Source organism: Lygodium microphyllum, chromosome 29 (assembly GCF_053477565.2).
Source record: "Lygodium microphyllum isolate KBCC chromosome 29, Lygodium_microphyllum_v1.1.10, whole genome shotgun sequence".
Lineage (NCBI taxonomy): Eukaryota > Viridiplantae > Streptophyta > Polypodiopsida > Schizaeales > Lygodiaceae > Lygodium > Lygodium microphyllum.
This window is the reverse complement of record NC_141163.1, coordinates 27,192,322-27,212,818: the sequence shown is the minus strand read 5'-3', so window position 1 is coordinate 27,212,818 and position 20,497 is coordinate 27,192,322. Positions and strand designations below refer to the sequence as shown.

Here is a 20,497-nt window from a genome sequence, read left to right as displayed (position 1 = left end):
GGAATGTATCAAGTAGAGAGTGTGAATGAGTGAGAGACTAATTAGGGAGAAGCTATTCTCCATCATCATCTTCTTCTCTTGGTGTTGGAACAACGGTAGTTACAAATTGGAAGAAAGTGAGGTGATAGCTTAGAGTGCACCACTTGAACCATGAGATCACCAACAAGCTACTCTTGCTTTTGGATTGCAATAAAGGAGAGAGGTAAGTAGGTGAGCCTACTACAAAATCATGAATCTCTTCACTTTCTTGCTTTCATGGGGAGTGAGAGAGGAGAGCATAAATGATTGAGAGCTAGAGTATGAGTCAACTATGTGAGGGATACTTTGAGCCATTGACTTGAGCTAGAGTATGAATCAACTATGTGAGAGATACTTTGAGCCATTGATTTGAGATGTGGAAAGAATAAGACTTTTGTCTACATCCCATTATTGAGCTCCTAAATCAAATCTCCAAATATTCTCATATTCTTATCATGCGGTAGAATAGGTAGCATTGTTGTGCTTTAGAGGGGTGGAATGGTGAGGAGCCCATATCCCACTTGTACATATTACTCACTATGAACAATATATGTTTGGACTTAATGAGGAATCAATTTGGAGGATGTAGTATGAAGATAGATTATAGCATAATAAGTTAGATTATGATACCATTGAAATTAAACATTGAAAAACATTATAAATGTTAGCATTGTAATCTTATATAAGTGATGTTTTGCATTCCAATTCATTGTTTGCTTGCAAAGGATTGGGTATGCTTCATGGTTGATCTAGTTAAGAGCTTGAGTAGACTATTGGGTTCTAAAGTGACCATGACTAATGAGGAAAGTGACTGTTTGGATACTTGACAGGCCACTTTGTGACCATGATTGTAAGTAGAATGACTTTGAATACTTAAACTCAAGCCATTGGGGTTCACAACTATCACCTAGGGTTGGATTGGACCACACATAGTACTTTCTAAGAGTTTGACCTTACTCTTTGAGTTTTTGGGCAACCAATGATGACCACAGCTATGGCAAGCTGACCTTGACTATCCATAGGTTGACCACAATTACATAGAGGAAAAATAAGACTAATGCAAGATGAGAACAACTACTTTTTTGGTGAGCATGATTGGATTTCGGGGATCGTGGCATCATAATTTATAGCTACTTTTTTATTCTTTCTAAACTTGGCCACGACTACTAAATAGTTGATCATGCTCCATGCATGCTAAACATGACTACTTTCAAGCATATCATGTGACCAACTTTCCCCAAACATCAACAATGGCATTTTATAGTCTCAATCCCCTGTCTTTTTCCTTGATGTTTAGGTGAACTCATGGTCTCCCCAACTAGTGTCTATGCTTCTTTGATCACCCTAGCACTAGCATCACTTTCATCTTCAATCATATCTTCCCTCTTTATTTTCAAACCTACCATGGAACTATCACAGAACCGATTACTAAGTCTCCAAGCATGATTGTCCCAGCATAAAGCTTCATGATTCTTCCTTTACTTATTGTTTCATAGTAAGAAACCTTCTTCTCTCCAAAAAATATCTATATTACTCTTTGGATCTTCAAATTTCCCATCTACTTGATGCTCACTAATATCATAGCTCTTCTTTTCCCACTTAAGTTTAGGATTCATTAAGCCTTGCAAAGAATGATGCCACGACTTACTATTGCCCCCAATTAGACCACAAGTAACCAGAGACTAACCATGATTGTTTAAAACTTGACCATGATAGGCTAAGAACTAATCGTTTGGCTATTGGCCACAATTGATCCTTGATTGAAAATAGTAACACTTGGCACTACATGAATGCCATGACTACCACCATGGCTACGTACACCCAAACATTCACAAAAGTCCACCACAATCCCATGCAAGAGCAAAATCTAGCATCTTCTACACTAGTACAAGAGCCAACATATATCTCTATGGTGGTAATTTATGAGAAAGAGAGGGAGTAGAAGAGAGAGGGATCACAAGTGTAAGGAGTAGAAGAGTTGCAAAAGAGGGGGTTTCATCCCTACAAAGGAGAAGAAGAGAGGAAACAAGAGAAGATTTCATCAAAAGAAGAAGAATCCATCACATCTACATTAAACACTCAAGGTATGCCTTAAATACTCTTTTTTATTAAGTAACCATGAGAGCATGAAGTCAATCTAGGTACCCTTTCTTCTCTATATCTCCTCTCAATTTCCTTGGGGGGTTCATTATGTATAACCCTCAGTATCATGGGTTCAAGGCCTATGTAGAAATATCATTATCTATGAATTTTCTGCTATATGAAACACACCCCTTTTCTATTCAATATGTGAGTGACTCCTATAGATGGCACCCTTTTATATGCAAAAAATATTTTTTAGCATTTCCTTCTTTTGAATCCATGTGATATGCATATGTGTTTATGAGTGGCCACCTTGAGTCCATCTCTTGCCACATATTATCCTCTTCACCTAAAGCAACAAAGCCATACCTCTCAATCTCAATCTCTCCCTCAAACCATCATCTACCAAAACACAACTATAGCCACAAGAGAAGAAGGGAAGAGCTTTACTTGCTATAATAGCCATACAACAGTGAGAGACAACCACAATTTTCTTTTTGTGCCCCCAAAACCCTAAAACTCGACACGCTTTGACCATGATTGGCTTGACTATTGAGTGTTAGAGGAGTGCTTGTTGATGTTTTTGTAACCAAAGGGTGTGACCATGATTGTGGGAGTACCACTACCACTACCACATCATCATATGCCTAACCCCTATCACATTATCACTTGACTACCCCTACCACATCATCACTTTACCCCCACTAAGTACCACAATTTCTTGACTAATGATTGATGAACACAACTAGCGAATATGATTGAAGATTTGACTTCTTGATTGCCTCCATTGAGTGCCACATCATCATGGAGGGGCTTGAATGTGGCCATGACTAAGGCAAGATCCTAATCTCACTCTTGGCCACATCCATTGATCTCATTCTTTACCACACCCCCTAATGTCACTCTTGACCATACCCTCAACCTTAGAGCATGACGTGATATTTGACCACAACTACTAGGGTGACTTCATACTTGACCACGACTACTATGGTGACTAGTGACTATGACTATTGTGGTGGGTCATACTTGGCCACAACTACTATGGTGCCTGGTGAAGATGACTAGGTAGTCATATTGACCAAGATTGTAGACTAGGGGTTGTCATTGAATGCAATAGTAGACCCTAGGCAACACTATTGATTGTAGGCTAGAGGTTGTCAGTGAATGCATTAGTAGACCCTAAGCAACACTAATGATTGTAGGCTAGAGGTTGTCATTGAATGCATTAGTAGACCCTTGGCAACAATAATAGCCCTAAACCCAACAAACCTTAGCTATTGTTACGAGAAGCCAATTCTCTAAAGGTACTCATAACTAGAAGTCTAGAGTTGCACCTATAAAAGGCACCTAGAATTTAGAGTTGAAGGTTGGTTGAGCACTAACGCACTTGCCAAAACATTGCAAGTACAATGAGGTAGGTAGTAAGTATGTTCGCCACAACCATGCTCTGACTCATTCTATTGCATGTGTAGTAGATAGATTCATTGTAAGGTCATCTCGCATCTGGGTTGGCTAGGTAAGAGGTAAGCATGATGATACGTATTGTGCTCTTGGATTAATAAAGGTCTTGCTATGAGCTCATAATGTGCAACACATAGTTTTCTCCTTGCTCTGAGGAACCATTTTTTATGTAGCTTTTGAAGATTGGCTTTTCATTACTTAGCACCTTATTATAGTGTTGATACATTCGTGATTTTACCCTTTCCAACTGGTGTAGGTGTCTCAGCAAGTCGTTTGTCTCTCGATTGAGTTAGACCTTGCACCTGAGATACCAGAGTACGTCCCTCTTCCATTTCTCGAGTCTGAGGGAGAGTTAGTACGTTATGGATGTTCTGTTGTGAGACGTTATGGATCATCTTATACACGACGCAGAAGAGGGGCTTCTCATAAGCATCATCCCGTAAAGGATCCCCTGCGAATTTGTTGATGTGGAGTAACCTTTTCCGTTACTCTGTGCAGCTACTCTGAGGATGGAAATTTTCGTACTTAAGCTCAGGCTGACAGATCACGTCTCTTCGTATTAACATCATGGATTACACTACGTACATCATTCATTTCGAGCATTGGATCATGCTTACCTTCATGAAATTGTCATTTCTTCGAATACGCAGCCTTGGAATAAGTTTTAGCTCACACTACCTGTGATTTTTATATTGTTGGCCACTGTGTTCTCAACCCAAAGAGTTTGGCTAGCTCTCTCTCTCTCTCTGTGCGCGCCCATGAGGATATGAGCTTTAATACAGCCCTAATGTTTATGTACGTCCGAAGTTCTCAAATGCAATGAGTCTTGTCGTGGTCTTGATGTGGCTATCATTTACCTTCCACTTTTTTCATTGTGTCTGAGATGCTAAAAGCTTTTGAACTACAAGTATTGGAGACTCCTTTCAAAGCATGTGCCAAGATGATTGTTTAAACATTGCACAGCTAAATGGTAAGGGAATTGGCAGTGTTCACATCAATTTGCTTTCAGCAAGACAGACACATTCCTTAAACCTCAACCAGCCATTGGCATTATATGCATGCTTCAAAATGAGCTAATGGTGTGCCAGATGACAAGTCCCTATATGAAGCTCAATCGGCACTCCACACTTACAAGACTTTACAAATACAACAGATTAGTTTGGAAGAAAATGCAACTTCAAGAAGTCCCCCTGTACATCATGGACACACTTGCACCAATAGATGCAAGCCCGCTTGAACATACCACATCAGTTAAGCTTTCCGAAGCATCACTGAGGTCTCTTAGCTGTTTAAGCCATCAGAACCTCACACCCTTCCTAATGGTGCTTAGCAATTCGAGCTAGTCTAGCAGATGCAACAAAAACGTATTTATTTAAGTTCCAAAAGACCAGTTATACCACTAGCCATGCATTCTGGAGCCCATTGTAAAATCTGCCGAGACAAATCCCAAAAGCCCTATTTGATCTACTCTCCCAAGGCACCCATTTGCAGGCACAGTCTCTTTTTCCATTGAAGTAGAAAGTTAGAACAAGAACCTCTCTTCAAGCTCAGGCCCCCTATGGCCTGGAGGGAGTCGGTGAAGTAGGTGGTTTCAGGTCCGGAAACTGCAAGATTTGCCAACAATTTGTTTTAGCTCAAGACCAACTATTTCATTAACTCAATCTAAGTATTATGTTCCAGATTCCCAATGCTACCTGTGTGTAAGGGGATAGTGGTGTAGAACACTGAGGAAGTTCTGAGGATGCTGATGTAGAGTTGACGGACTCCTCAGTTATGGCATCTGGCTTGACTTCTTCCACTTTCTCAGAAGCAGCAGTCGAAGATTCAACTGCAACTGGCTCTGACTCAACAGGTGAGGGAACTGCCGGTGCAGCATCAGTAGTGGCAGCTCCATTCGTAGAGTCTGGAGAAATCTCATTGTATTTTGGTACTAGCACTCCTCCAATTCCCTGGAACAAAAGATTCCTTGCAGATGAACATGGATGCTAGGTTGCCACATGGTAAAACCTATATAAAGATGCATGCACATAAATGCTGAGGTCAGACAACAGCTGCAACCACCTTCAATTCATCCACAAGTTCCTTGGGTGCAATTTTCGTATCAAGGAAAGTTTGCAGCTCCTTCAATGTTTTCTGACGATCCTGTATAAAATAAGAGAAAACAAGCGCATCTTAGGGGGTATGTTCTCAACATCACTCCTTTGTCTATGCACATGGAAATTGATTACAATATTGGACTTACTTTAGCAAAAAGAAATTTCTTCACAAAAAGTTGGATCAAAGCAGCTGATCCCAAGAGTTGCAGAGCTGTCTCAGCCTGCAGACAGCCAAAAGAATAAGGAACTTTACCCAAACAAGAGCATGCTATGACTTTAAATAGCTCTAACATCTCTTCCATATGCAAAGTAAGACCCCATGATGGTACCTCAGAAAACACAACAAGTCCAACGCCAGCTGCAGCTGCTACACCTAATGTGGCAGGCACCAAGTTTGGGTTCTCCTGGAAAATATGTATGCCAAGATTAGTCATCATGATATTTTGCAGCAATTCTATGCAAAAACACATTTCTTAACCCACAAACATCACAGGATAAGGCTATTTATAGGTTGCAGTGGTTGCACCACTTGAGAACTCAACTTCTAATTTTTTAAGCTGTAAAAATTCCGGGTTCCAAATTAATTTTCTTTATAGTAATAACAGTTATGGCTGCCATTTCATCACCTTCAAACAATGCATCGTTTTCCCTTAAGCCATTTCTCCCCTAGTCTTTCTGCTCACTGTAACAGGGCAGTGATGGTTTCCACGTTCATAAAGGCTCACCATTATGGTTATCTATTGTACCCCACAGATTACCCCTTAGGAGTGATTGGCACTATTCAACAAATCTGCCATAATCATTATAAAGACTGGCCACTATTAAATTTCCTGTACAATATCATAGAAGCAACCTGCCACAAAAATAATACCAAAATAAACATGAATGCCAGATGCTTAATCAAATATGAAGGCAATTCTAGTATATCAAATGTGCCAAAGCCCAATCCATCACACAAAATGAAGCAAGTGGGAACACTGTGGCTGAACTATGCCATCCCTATGCTTTCATACAAAACCCATCCACCTTTAGTGATCCTCTCTAGTGTCTAAATGCCCATACCCTAGAGATGAAGTCCCATAGGTACCTAGCCAATGGCCACAAAACAAAAAAATCACGAACCATTTTCCAAACATGTAGAAAAGGAAACACAAAATGGCCATGAGCAATCTTGGGTCACCATGCCATATCACCTGTAGGGATGCCTCCAATAACAAGTCTTCAAATAAAAACTTTGACCGTGATAGTGGATATTAGACATCCATACTTGAAGCAATCTATCCTGCCATTTTCTACTTTTTACAGCCAATTCAACATGACCAGAAATTATCAGCCTTTGCTCCAACTAATCATGAACAATCTGCACAGATCAAAGTTGCAAACAGGATATGTGGCAAGCCATATGAGCATAGCATAGTAAAATAGAGACATGAGCATTAAGCCCACCTCCCAATCATAGGAGCCCATCTGCAAGGAAGGGACGAGTGGCATGTTGAATCAAGCTCCCATCACAAGAATCACTGTCACATACCACCAGCCCACAGCATTTGGGTGTATGGATGAGATTGCCAAGGGGCTTAAGTTCAGTGATGATTACTGTCGCATGCTATCCAAGATTTTGTTTAGTGTTGCTTTGTGAAGCTTATCAGGGCCAATTTCTACAATATGAGATTTATAAGCCAAGCAAAACAACTCCCATGCAGCTATTGATTTGTACAAATTGACCTTCTCAGCATGGGAAGACACAAACAATAACAAACCCCCCCCTTCTTATCTTCTTTGCATATCCTCTAAATAGCTCCTCCGTGCCGACAGCTCCCGACCGACACGCTGTGTGTTCGCCAGCCCGCCATCGCGCCTCCCCCGTTTATCCCACCGCTACAGCACCTCCCCACCCTCTATCCGTCAGCGTGCCCCCCCCCTAGCCGCCACTGTGTCGCCCTCCCACCGCCTAGTCACCTTACGCTTCCCCCCTCCTGGCAGCCACCATGCCCCCTCCTTCTCTGGCCGCCACTGGGCCTCCTCCCCCCCCCCAGTCTAGCCGCAACACGCTCCATCCTCCCCCCCAGCAGCCATGGCCCATCACCCCCCCCCCCCCCTCCATCTGCCCGCCTCTGCGCCTCTCTCTCTCCACACCTGTCTGCCTGGGCCTCCCCTTGCAGTACGCGCCCCTCGCCAACATCCATATGCTCCATGCTCCACACCCCCCCCCCAACCTGCTAACAGCCAGAAATCCCTTTGCGGCCACCCGCGGGACCAAGACACCAATGGAGACCAGCACCTTAATCACCTTAATCACCAATGGAGGCGGTTCTAATGGGCCCAGGGATCTTCATGGTACAACTCACCTCAGCAGACGCAACCCGTGAGTTACTGGCCAGTTCACCCTATGCGTCCACGAAGGGGGTCATCTACATCGTCCCTTGGTACAGTGGCTTCACAGTGGAGGCATTCACGCTCCACAACAGGTTTCCTCGGCACCCGGTCACCACTCTCTTTCCTGGACTGGCAATAGAGTATAGCCGATTGGTGGAAGACATTGGACAGCTCTTTGGTATTGTCCTTCCTGCCTCTTTCGTGGACGCAGTGACAGTCACAAGAGTCCCAAAGGTACAGGTGGCAATGAAAGAGGCCAAGAATATTCCACAGTTCCTAGAGATTGAGGCAGGCAGACACTCCTTCAGGCAACAGGTCATTGTGACTGGGCAACCAGGGCAGTGCCTGCGCTGCTATGACTTTGGGCACCAGGCAACAGAGTGCATGCACTTCAGAGCTAGGGCAGCTTCGCCGGCACGCCCATAGGTGGATACGGACGGTTTCACATGAGTACAGAGACGACAAAGAGGGAGACGGCAAGGGGGGCCGCAAGCAGCTCCTTAGACACAGCCACAGCAGGGAGCAGGAGGGCGAGTGTTGCCCCCTTGGCAGAGCACCACGCAGCGCCCCCCCCCTCCTCGCCCTACCTGACAGATCCACATGTCTAAACATCCACCCCGCCACAAAGGCGTCACAGGCCGCCTCACCTGAGGGCCCACAACCCCCACCGTCTCCCCCCCCCCCCCCCCCCCCCCCGAACCCCACCTAGTACAAGTGATCCCTCCCCCACCCATCCCCCCCCCCCCCTGCCACAAGAGGCAAGGAGCCCTAGACGCCAACATCCTCCACCCACCGACAGTCTAGCCCCCCCCCACATAGCCACCAGTTCATCCGTCCATGCCGCCCATCACACTTTCCCGAGACAAGCACAGCTACTACCACGGGAGTTTTTTCACAGTGAGTCATGGTCTTATTTGAGAGTTGCGGAGCGTGAAGTGTTCCCACTACCCCTGGAGGTGGGAATCTTCGTTGTGCGCAAGTCTAGGAGCGGCAAGGTCCATCTACTAGCACCACCAGATGGACCAAACTACGCTTCTTCCTTCAGATCTCTCACACAAGAGACTGGACGGCAACTCAAATAGAGCAGGAGGTGAAGAGCCAGGTGGCAAACCACATCTCACAATGGATGGGAGAAGGTGGACTGGTACTTTTCTCCCAGCAATGGCCAGGTTACATGATGAACATCAACTGGTGGGCTGGGGCCGAGGTCCCTCATCTAAGCATTATCTTTCGAGCCCCTCCACAGTGGAGAGCGCCGATGGATGTGATCGAGTGGCCCCTGGTACAAGCGGCCCGTTTCTACCAATGTACAGAGTCTCGCCTCTCAGCCTAGTTGATAGATGCCCTGGTGGTACCACCAAGCGCATCCATCACCCCCATGGTCCGCCCAAGGGCTACCATGGAGGAATGGAGTTCACCATCCAAGCCAGCAGCAAAGCGTATCCGCATGCCTCATAGTTCCTCTTCTTCGTCACAGCAGCTTCCACACCGAACAGATGCTTGTTCGGCCAGTCAAAGGTCTCCCTATGAGTTTACTCCTTGCATCCCGGAATGTGAATAGCCTCCACTATATTGGGACACGTGGTTCCAGGAAGTTGATTGTTCGGCAGGAGCTACAGCCTGCCCTTGCCGAGACAGATCAACATCTTACTTCTATATGAGCACAAGCTCACTTTCACCCAGGCCCAGCGGGTAGGGAAGGTACTCCCGGGCAGCTCACACACTTGGGAGCACGCCATTGGTGCCCATGGCAGGAGTGAGGCATATGCACCTCTATTGGCCCGAGTCTCACTGCTTATGTGCGAGACCACTGGACGATAGTAGCAGGGAGGATTCTATGGATCAAATTGGATATTGGGGACTCGTGCCTTGGAGTCCTCAATATTTATGCCCCTATTGAGGTTAGGGCACGCAGTAGGTTCTAGGTGGAGATCACGGATGGACTCCCAAAGGTGGACTCCTTGATTGTTGGAGGAGACTTCAACAACCTGGAGGCTTTAGAGGACTAGCAGGGCAAAGGCAGAAACTACCAGGGCATGGCTAGGGAGGAGCAGGAGGCATGGGAGGTCTTCCTACTGACAGTAGGAGCATGCAATGCCTGAAGTGACCCTGCCTTCCACAGGAGGGAGAGGTCGTTGGACTTCTCTTGTTGGGGATACAGGCGGCTAGGTGGAGCCCTACTGGAGCGGTTGGACACGTTCTATATGGGAGAGTGGGGATGCTCTCATGGAGGCCAGATTGGGTAGTTGGCAAGCACTACGTTGTCCCACCATTGCCCGGTTCTCGTCACTTGATCCCCTAGCATCTGCCCTAGACACGATCCTGTAGGATCCCTGCGTCAATCTATAGGAGGGAGAAGGTGAAGAGACAGATTGAGCAGATTTGGACCAGGGAGTGGGGGAGGAGGGACCGCATTGTAGAGGAGATTGTAGAGGTCCTAGCCGAGTCGAGCAAGATCTGCCAGGAGGTAGCCATATAGGCAAGGCAACAGAACTAGGAGGAGAGAGCACTCCGGTGAGACCTTTTAGCTACGTAGAGATTATTACAGGAGGCACCAGGGGATCCCACCCTCCACGCGCAGGAGGTGCGTGCGCGAGCAGCCATCGCTGGCCTAGAGGACAGGCACTCAGAGTCTTGTTTCCGCACCTCAGCAGCCTTCTAGGCACGGAAGGGAGACACGATGTGCAGGGAGTTTTTTTAGGTGCACCAGCCTCGCACCTCGGGAGAGTAGATACGCAACCTTCGCAATCAGTATGGGAGGACTCGTTCTAGCCCAGACGAGGTGATGGAGATTGCCATCGACTACTACAGATGCCTTTTCCAGCAGGAGAGCCAGCCTCAGCTACAGGACAACAATGTAGACAACAGATTTGGGATCACATCCTGTCCCTCGTCACAAAGGAGATGGGACGCTTCCTCCTAGCCCCCTTCACAGAGAAGGAACTAGAGGAGACTTTCCATACACAAGACAAGCAGAAATGCCCAGGAGAGGATGGTCTCTCTAAGGCTTTCTTCATTACCTACTAGAAGGTGGTAAAGGACCCCCTACTAATGGCCTTCCAGGAGATTTTCACTTCAGGACAAATGCCAGGGAGTCTTTCGACAGGCCTCATCAGTCTTCTCCCCAAAGGGGGAGACCGGTTGGAGCTTTTCCAATGGAGACCGATCACCTTATTGTCAATGGCCTATAAGGCACTGGCGAAGATGATTGGTAGGCGACTACGCCCTATGCTTCTAGACATCATTCATGACACATAGACAGGCTTTGTCCAAGATAGGAGCATCCTAGACAATGTATTCACCTACTTTGAGGCGACAAAGTAGGCTCAGCACAATGGGCAGGGACTGGCTGTACTACTCTTGGATTTCGAGAAAGCTTATGATAGGGTGGATTGGGATTTCCTAGAGGGCACCATGGTAAGGTTGGGCTTTCCCCAGGCTTGGATCCGCAAGGTCTCCACACTTTATAGATCAGGTACCAGCAAGGTTCTCATAGGTGGTAGGCGAGGGGAGGAGTTTTGGCTGGAGAGATCGGTCCGGCAGGGCTGCCCCCTAGCCCCATACATGTTCCTACTCTTTCCAGAGACAATGTCTCACTTCCTCAGGTCACGGGTGAGCGGGTTACGCAGCCTCCAACTTCCAGTGAGAGAGGAGATTGAGTTGTTAGACTCGGAGTATACAGATGATATAACACTCTACATAGAGGACAATGAGTTGATGCTAGAGAGAGTGAGGTTGGCTCTTGAGGTGTTCTGTTCTGTAGCGGGAGCGAAAATCAACTGGTAAAAGTCGGTTGGTTTCCTCACAAACCCAGACTCTAGCACGAAGGAGGGGGTCCACCTGGGATTTAGATGGGTGAGCAGACCGTCTATTACCTAGGGTTCCAGGTGAAACTCGACATCACTTCGGAGGAAGCTGACCTATTGGAGCACTGCTCGTCTCTCACTAGTAGGTTGAGCCCTGGTGGTTAACCAGGTCCTCCTAGCGACAGCTTGATACATCGCCTCATGCTTGTGCTTCTTCTCATCGTGTGTAGTGTAGCTTCGCCACCTAGTGCGGAACTTCCTTTGACCCGAGTCAAACGGCTCCAAGAATTCCAGGGCCAACGTGGCGTGGGCGACCATACGGCATCGGTCAGAGGGAGGGCTTGGGATCATAGACCTAGAGTATCAGAGTATGGCCCTCTTGGGCAAGCTAGGAGTCTGCAGCCTCACACCAAGATGGCAGACCTAAAAGGTCCTATTGCAAGAGGGTCTACAAGATTGTAGACTGAGGCTTGGCGGTGAGTGGAGGCCGTCCTTGAGATGGATCTTTACGACACCCCATATCACCCCCTCTCCCCCGATCACCTTTCCTATGCAACTTGCTCTGCGTGTGGCAAGGCCTCTGTAAGGCCCTAATCCAGAGCCCCCAAGGCTGCCAGGAGGAGATAGACCATCAACCGGTGATGTAGAACCCTCAAGTCAAAGATCGGAAAGGGGCACAGATTGGCGAGCACCCCATATCCAGTGGGCTGGTTGGGAGGCCAGCCCAACTCGTACCATCACGACATAGCGGGAGGTATACAAGATGGTGGACGAGGAGGTGCTACAGCGAGTATCAGGCTGTTAGAGAGAAGTGGAGTTGAGGAGAAGAAAGATAGACATAACAATATCTTAGGAGTGGCTTGCTCCCCCAATACAAGAGCCGATAAAGCCTGGGGAGGTATGGGCCACTAGGTTTTCACCACAAGGCATTCCTCTACAAGTTGCAAGTAAAGTGGGCGGCGCTCCACCTGGGACCTTCACCATGCAGGAGGGGGGGTTTGGCTCTTGACAAAGGGTAGCAGGATGAGAGGATAGCTGTCCTTTCATGGAGAAGGATCTGGGTGATTGGCCTTCAAGGAAAGACATGGCGGCTGGACTCTTTTGTCTTCTGGGAGGAGCTCAAGGAACGGTGCCTTTGGGTCTAAGAGGGCAGGCCACTTAATGAGCTGGAGTGGGATCCGGGAGAGTGGCAATTGCCGGCCACTGCGGTTGCCAAGAAGCCACTGAGGTTCCTAGAGTACACTACCAAGATTGGTAGACACGTATTGATGCAGGAGGATATGGATTGGGCGTCGTCACGTAGCAGGCACTGGGCGGAGCACAGCATCACGAAGCCTTTCCGATAGACCTTCTGGCGCCGCCTATGGGATAGCTGGAGGCCGAGGAGGGTATTGTATTTCTTATGGCTGGTGGCACATGGAGGCTCAACAGTGAAAAGTTGGCTTGCCCAAATGCAAGAGGGAGATTGTAAGCCTTGCACACAGCAACCTCTGGAAACCCCAAAGCACTGCCTTTGGTCGTGTGAGGCGGCACAGCTCGTGTGAAGAGGAGCATGCCGCATCCTTCGCCGTATAGCACCCAGCCTTGGATGTATCTCATGGGGAGCGTTCTGCTGGCAAGTAGTCAACCAGGGCCGTCACCTTCTCCTGTATAAGGCCAAGATGCAGGACACGATATTCATTATTGAGGTAGAGTCATGTGCAATGGTCGGTTTGGAGGCTCTACCTATCCGCCAGGTACTGGAGCCCACAGCAGACCGCTCTGAGATATGGGACATCATAGGGAGTCTTACTGGATGGCATATCTGGAAGGCGCGGTGTCAAGAGGCTTTTGGCGGAGAGAGACTTTCACTACATGTGACCTTAGCAGAGCTCTGGACCTCTATCATCCACTCCCTCCACGGCCGATGGGATCAAGTGCAGGGCGTGTCCAAGGCTCGACAAGAGCTCTGTTGTCATTTCATACGCACTTGGGGCGCCCAGGACCTATTTTTCATGATGCAGGCACAGGCAGCCTCAGATGGTGATACACCCCCCTTCCATGGCTTCTTGCCCCCATCCCCCCTAGACCGCTCTGAGAGGCTTGTACATCTGATATATCTGTGACTTTACATCAGCTGCAGCTAGTCTGTTGAGCATGAGCACTTCCTTGTATTTAGGTTTTTTCTGAAGTAGTATAATTAGCCACACTTTATTTGCAAAAAAAAACAATTGCGAAACCCATTCATTAACTGCATTTATTGTCATTAATTCATCCAGTTTCACATTTCAATCCCCAAAAAGGGTTGGGTGCCCACACTCTAGGGTACCATCCTAGACTGTTTGCGCCCATAAAAAGGTCACTAACTCCTCCCATTAGACCCTGTCATTCATTCATCCACTCGTTCTTTCTATCAGATTACTCCATTCTATCAGTCTTCTCTCCATTCCTTAACCTCTCCACTACTTTTTACACCCCGACCAGGAGGAAAACTCAATTCGTGGACAATCCTTCGCAACTATCTAATGTCTAGTGGTCTGTTTCATCCCTTGTAGGCTGTGTTTGCTGGCCAGATGCTGCTGCCCAGCTGAGGCATAACCAAAACTGCTGCAGGTGACACCATTCACATCAACAGGATTTGTGTTTTGCTGCCTGAGATCTCTCCTGCATCCATTCTGTCTACTACAGACTGCCTGCTGCCCCCTCCGTGCTGCGTTTTGCTGCTGGGAGGTTCTCTACTGCTGCATTTCACCCTGAGGCAGGCCGCCCTGATGTTCTTCTAACTTTGGAGCTCAGCAGTTGCTGGTGATCTCTCTCCTCTCTGGCCGCATCCAAGGACTGCATTCTGCTCCCTCTACAGCTGTCCTTCACCATTCAGCATTTACCTTTGATACCCTACTGCCCGGAGGACTATGTTTTGCTCCCTTCACTGTGCAAATTTCCTACAAGTGCTGCCACCTGATCAGCAAGGGCGAGCTTTTGCTCCATTGTATCAGCTTGATTTATTTAGCATGATTCAGTGTTCATCATTCATCTTCTTCTTCTCTCAGTGTTTGCCATACACCCTATGTTTCTTCCCACAAATCCAACCGTTTCTATGATATGGTATGAGTGCATACCATTCCATCACTTTTCTTGACACCACTTCTTGTTCTTTGGACGATCTAAGTCCTTTCAAAATTACAGCCAACCATCTTATATTTCACAAGTCAGAATTGAGGCCTGAATCGATACACTCTTCAAAGCAGCTTGGAATAAAATATCATACTCAGTAAATAGTCAAGGATTGAGTCAAATGGGAACTTGTCCATCCTTGTTTTTTCAGTAATTGGGGGGCAGAGTGCATGTGTGTGTGCGGTGGTGGTGGTTTGTGGGGTTTTTGGGTGGCGGGGCGGGGGGAGGAGATTGGTGGTTGGAGTGGGCATTTCAAATTCTCAAGGGCAAGAAAGGCAATGTCTCTGATACTAGCCACAGGGCACTGGCATAAGTAAACAAACACGCCTTGCCATCATAAGTGAAGCTATATCAGGTCAACCTTTAATAAATAATTATGCTAGGTTCAGTTTTTCTTTGAATGCATTCTTAACCATTAAGTCTAAACATGTACTGGTTGCGAAACATAAGTGTATAGAACATAACATGTGCATTCTGTCGCCTGATTTTGGTCTAACAGTGAGCACAATCAACATGTATATGGCAAGCAGTACCACAGTACTTAGTAACATTTTACCCCAGACATGTTTTTTTTCAATATTAGAATGTTTCACTCTCAGGCAGGTCCCAAGTGAAACACAGGTGAAACAGCTGAATAATATATCTCAAACATATATATTTGACTTTTTGCAAATTTTCTTCTTCTTTTCTCTGGAGTGAAATGGCCAAATGTTTTACCTGTAAACAGAAACATTCGAGCAGTGAAATATGTTTCAGTTTACACAGTTGGTGAAACATACTACCCCAAAACAGATATCTTGAATTGCTTAAAATCATTCATACTGACTACTTGCAAACCGAAGTATCAATCAACACAGGCCACTTTTGTGTGATGACAGTTCCAAAATTTAATGTGAACCAGCCAACCTCTTGCACATGCAGCTAAATCCACACACACAAATCCACAATAACCATTCCAATCTTACACAATTATATGAATACCACAGCTATTCAAGCTATGTGAACATATGCATTTGAATGCATACACACATAATTAAACACGGTACAATTTCAATAATTATCCAGCACATAGATCTCCAGCAGTCCAAATCAAAACTATGCAGATAAATATAATAGCATGTTTCAGTAGATTACAATACTTCTGCTTCTTACATAGGCAGGGCATCCTTACACTGAAAGTGCTGTCAATCACATCCTTAAGAGAACCAATGTCCAGCTGAAAACCTTTCCGTGGAAGTAACCATGGAAGCTCATTTTTCTGCAATTGTACAACGATAACACCTTTTAACCAGGCAGTTCCAAGGGGTTTTCCATGCCAAATTCACAAAGCAAAGGATAAGATGCTGACCCGCCAACCATTAGGACCTTCAGCTCCATCCTTGATTGCAAGTGCAGATTTGAAGCCATTTGCAGTGACATATTTGGCCAAAGCAATTGAATTACCATCGAATCTATGAGATGCCACACAGGACCAAACTTCTTAACCTGAGTTTTACAGCAGGTTATAACAGAGACATCCTACACGATAAACAGAGCAGCTTGCATATTTCAAAGCACAAATATGCCCCAATATAGGACTTTTACTACAGGGGCCTGGTACGATGCAGCAGTATCCTAGACCATGTTTCCTCATTTCAATCCAGCTCACAACTTTTCCCAATTATATGAACGTTTCAGAGGCATTGCAGGCACTGATCAAACCTGGTAATTCCATGATCCCTGAAACTAGGACCCTCTCTATTCCATAATGTTAGAGGACTGATTATCAATGCCATAGCACTTGATGATCAAGAACAATGGCATAGAAAACTTACTGATCAAGGATCAGGAGACTGGTGTTTGCAGGATCCTTAAACTTGGCCAGCAGTTTCTTTAGGTAAGCCTCGTCATCACTGCCAGAGTACGGAATCTGGAAGACTCTTTTTTTGAACTCTCGAAGGTCAGGTGTGCCTTCCACCTTGACATCTTCGCTGCCGCGAATGTCCAAGAGCTGAATGTCAAGCTCCGGATCACTAAGCTTCTTGTAAGCATCCTTGGCCGAGACAGAACCCCACGGTTTTGGCTGTGAAAAGAGGCTAGACACCAGGATAGGCAGGCCGATGGCGGCTACTCCAGCAATGATGGCCAAGGGGTTCTCGACCGCAAAGCTGCTCACGGAATCGACAATGGAGGTGATGTCGATGTCGGATGCAGCTGCCGTAGCTGCGGTGGCAGCGGCAGCGGCAGCGGCAGGCTCCGGGAGGGCGACATCATCGTATGACACAGCGGAGGCAGCGGGGGCAGAGAGGAGAGACAGGGTTAAGGAAGGGACGGAGGGGAGGGAGGCGGATGCGCGGGAGAATGAGCGGGGAGAGGAAAAGGCCAAGAATTTGGTATGAGAAGAAGAAGAAGCCGCAGCAGCAGGAGAAGAAGAAGAAGAAAAAGAAGAAGATGCCGATGAAGAAGAAGAAGAGCAGAAGAAAGTAGGCTTTTGCGGTTGTTTTGACAGAGATGAAATGGTGGGACGGAGCGGCTGGGGAGAAGGGGATGAGAGTTCCAACGCCATAGCCGAGGTACAAGATCTCTCTCTCTTTCTCGCTCTCTCTGTGGCTTGCCCGTGGGTACAACAGACTTTTGGGAAGGCAAGCTAAAATTTCCAACGTCTGATGCCTTGCTTCTGATATGACAACAGGGTCCCCTGTCCCGTACACGTGGATCACTCCTCCGCCGGCCACCTGGCATTTGTAATCTACACCCTACGTTTTGGATGCACTTTTTCGTAAATACGTGACCAAACGTAGAAGATAAAACTGCTCAGATTAAAAGTTCAAATATCCTTAATCATATGCCACGTCATTCCAAATGTTGTGTTGGCCCTCCAACTTGTCCAAGACTCTAAGAGCTGGGCCACACGCAAATGTATGTGAGTCAATTCAGTCGCGACAGAGTAAAAGTCTAGCACATGTGACCATTTATCCTTGACTAAGGGCTGTTGATTGCGGGAGTCGCAATGAATCACAGTGGGACCAAAAATAGACATATTAGAAATAAGTAAAAAGAAATCATCAGAGTCAGACAGAGAGAGAGAGAGAGAGAGAGAGAGAGCATGCACACCATTTTGATTACTAGATTATGCCTCTACATGCAAGCGCAGAGGCACAGGGACATGCCACATACAAGACCTCCATGTGTGTAGAAACAAAGATATAGGGACCTTGATTAACCACGGGACTCCGTCACATAGCACTCTTCACCAAATCTCCCAGGTGCACAAAATTTTCTTCATCTTCTCTTCAATTCTTCGCATGCTTTGTTGTTCTCTCTCTCTCTCTCTCTCTCTCTCTCTCTCTCTCTCTCTCTCTCTCTCTCTCTCTCTCTCTCTCTCTCTACCACGCTTTGTCTGTATTGTTTCTATGGCAACAAGTACTTAGAATAATGCACTCTCAAACTCTAATTTAAACCTCTACCATGCATGCAACCTTTTTTCCAAATTATTGGCTTCACATACCACATTCATTTGCAGTAGCATAGATGTGAGCTATTTATATATCATTGGATGTTTTAATTGATTATCACAAATCCTTGCATCTCTCCCATTATTCTTCTCCCACCATCCACATTTGAAGTTTGAACTTTCTTGATTACAATAAATCTATGTGGATAGAAAGAGGTATTGGCACACATGTCGAAATTCCAGTGTGTCGAAGAATAAAACGAAACTTCACATCAGTTTACTGATTGCGCATTCAAGCTATATTTGCATGCACACCCTCCTCCAGGTACCCCGTTCCTTTCTCTTTTTTTTTTTCACAAATATCACAAATAATTATTAAAAACAAACCAGTTGATCACATTTTTCACAACCATTTGCACTAAACACGCACTTTGTAATTAATTAAAAAGAACCATCCATTCACGAAGCACGTGCTTCATGTGCCAAACACACTTATTAACTTAAATAAAATAAACATGTCATCACACAAGTGCATGCACAAAACAAAAAGTGCTACACGCACATTAATTTGTAAAAAGAACTTGCATTTAGAGATCCAAAAGAACGTTAATAAGCACCATACAACTTAATAAGTTTTTAATGGATAAAATAAACTGCGGTTTTCTTATTAAAGTTTATCACTTGATAAAAAATTCATCCTTTGATAATTAAATTGTAAAAGGAACTTTCAATTAAATCTCCCTTTCCCTTCACATTGCACATCCCCATTTTCAATGAAGCGTTATGTGGGGTGGATGACATTCCAATCAATTGAAGTCCCTATCAGTTGTCTTGATCAATTGAAATTTGGTTAACAGTTGATTTAGATTTTGGTTTGATATTTTTATTGGTTATTTGATTGGAGTCAGGGATACTGTGTGTATTTCTTTTTCTTTTTCGCCTGATATGGGGATATTGGGTGCTTGTATATATGCATCGCATGAAGCTTTCAGTTGTATAAGTGCACAAGTCATGCCAAAATTTTTCTAGGATGTGGATTGCTTGGGGTGGTCAGTTAGTTGGTCAAGTCTGTGCGAGTTTCTTTTTTGTGGTTGATATCTTATCTCTTGTTATTTTGGTTGTTTTGCAAGCATTCTTTGTGATTGTTTGTGTGTGTGTGGTGTGTGTAAACCATTTGAATAGCACCTCGTACTTCTCCCCTAGTCCAGTATGTTTCTTTGGTGTCTCATGACTACTCCTTATTGCTAGATTTGGATCTTATTAGTAAGGCGGGATTATCCAAATTTGTGGCACTTTCATTGTCACTTATCCCATGGATACTGATGTCTGCGATTAGTTTTTAGCCTCTTACATAAGAGGTCTAGTCTTGTTAGGGGAGCAGTTATCCATATGACACCTAAGAGCCTTACCATGTTAAGGAGAACCTTTTCTTACTAGTCAACAATTGTTTTCTAATGAGGATGTCCTCAAGTTGTTATAGAAGCATACATAGGATGTGTTGGACCCTAAGAGAGTTATTACTACTTCAGGCATTAGTGTGTCCATGATCTTCAAACCTGTCCGAAAGCAATTATGCCAATTTCTTCAAGATAGATTTATACTATCCAAAACACCTTCTAACTACATTTCGAAGGAGTTATTCACAGCTTCCCAAATGGTGTTGAAAGGAATTACTATTGATTGAAGTTCCTATCTCTTGGCAAAGATGGATCAGCATTTTGTTAGAGCCATAAGAAGTGATGTGACTAATGTCACATTTGGTTCTTATCTTTCTGTTTTCTTGGCATATGCTACCCCTACAAAGGAAGTTCCTACATTACCAGTTGATCCTCTAGAGGTTCCTCTTCCTCCTATTGAATGTATTGATATATTGTCGTTCAAGAAGATATTAATCCCCTCCCTCGTGGTGATTTAGAGGATGCGACCTTCACGAGTGGCTAAATCAGCCCTAGTTCCTCCTCCTCCAGTCTCAATTCCTATTTAGTCTAGCAATCAACTACCAGCTTTCCTCACAATGCCGAATCTTTTTAGAGCACATTGAGATGGTACTCTGGAAATTTCCATTCCCTTTG

General features: G+C 45.5%; 1 protein-coding gene across 1 annotated transcript; it reads right to left on the bottom strand.

The window, feature by feature from the left end:
- Positions 1–4,719: 4,719 nt before the first annotated feature.
- Positions 4,720–17,612, bottom strand: TROL (thylakoid rhodanese-like protein). Its single transcript, XM_087671019.1, has 8 exons — positions 16,807–17,612; positions 16,341–16,443; positions 16,164–16,250; positions 5,987–6,061; positions 5,804–5,878; positions 5,623–5,703; positions 5,256–5,510; positions 4,720–5,165 (listed from the first exon to the last, which is right to left on the bottom strand). The coding sequence occupies exons 1-8, from the start codon at positions 17,535–17,537 to the stop codon at positions 5,118–5,120; spliced, it is 1,455 nt and encodes a 484-aa protein (XP_087527145.1). The 5' UTR covers positions 17,538–17,612; the 3' UTR covers positions 4,720–5,117.
- Positions 17,613–20,497: the final 2,885 nt, after the last annotated feature.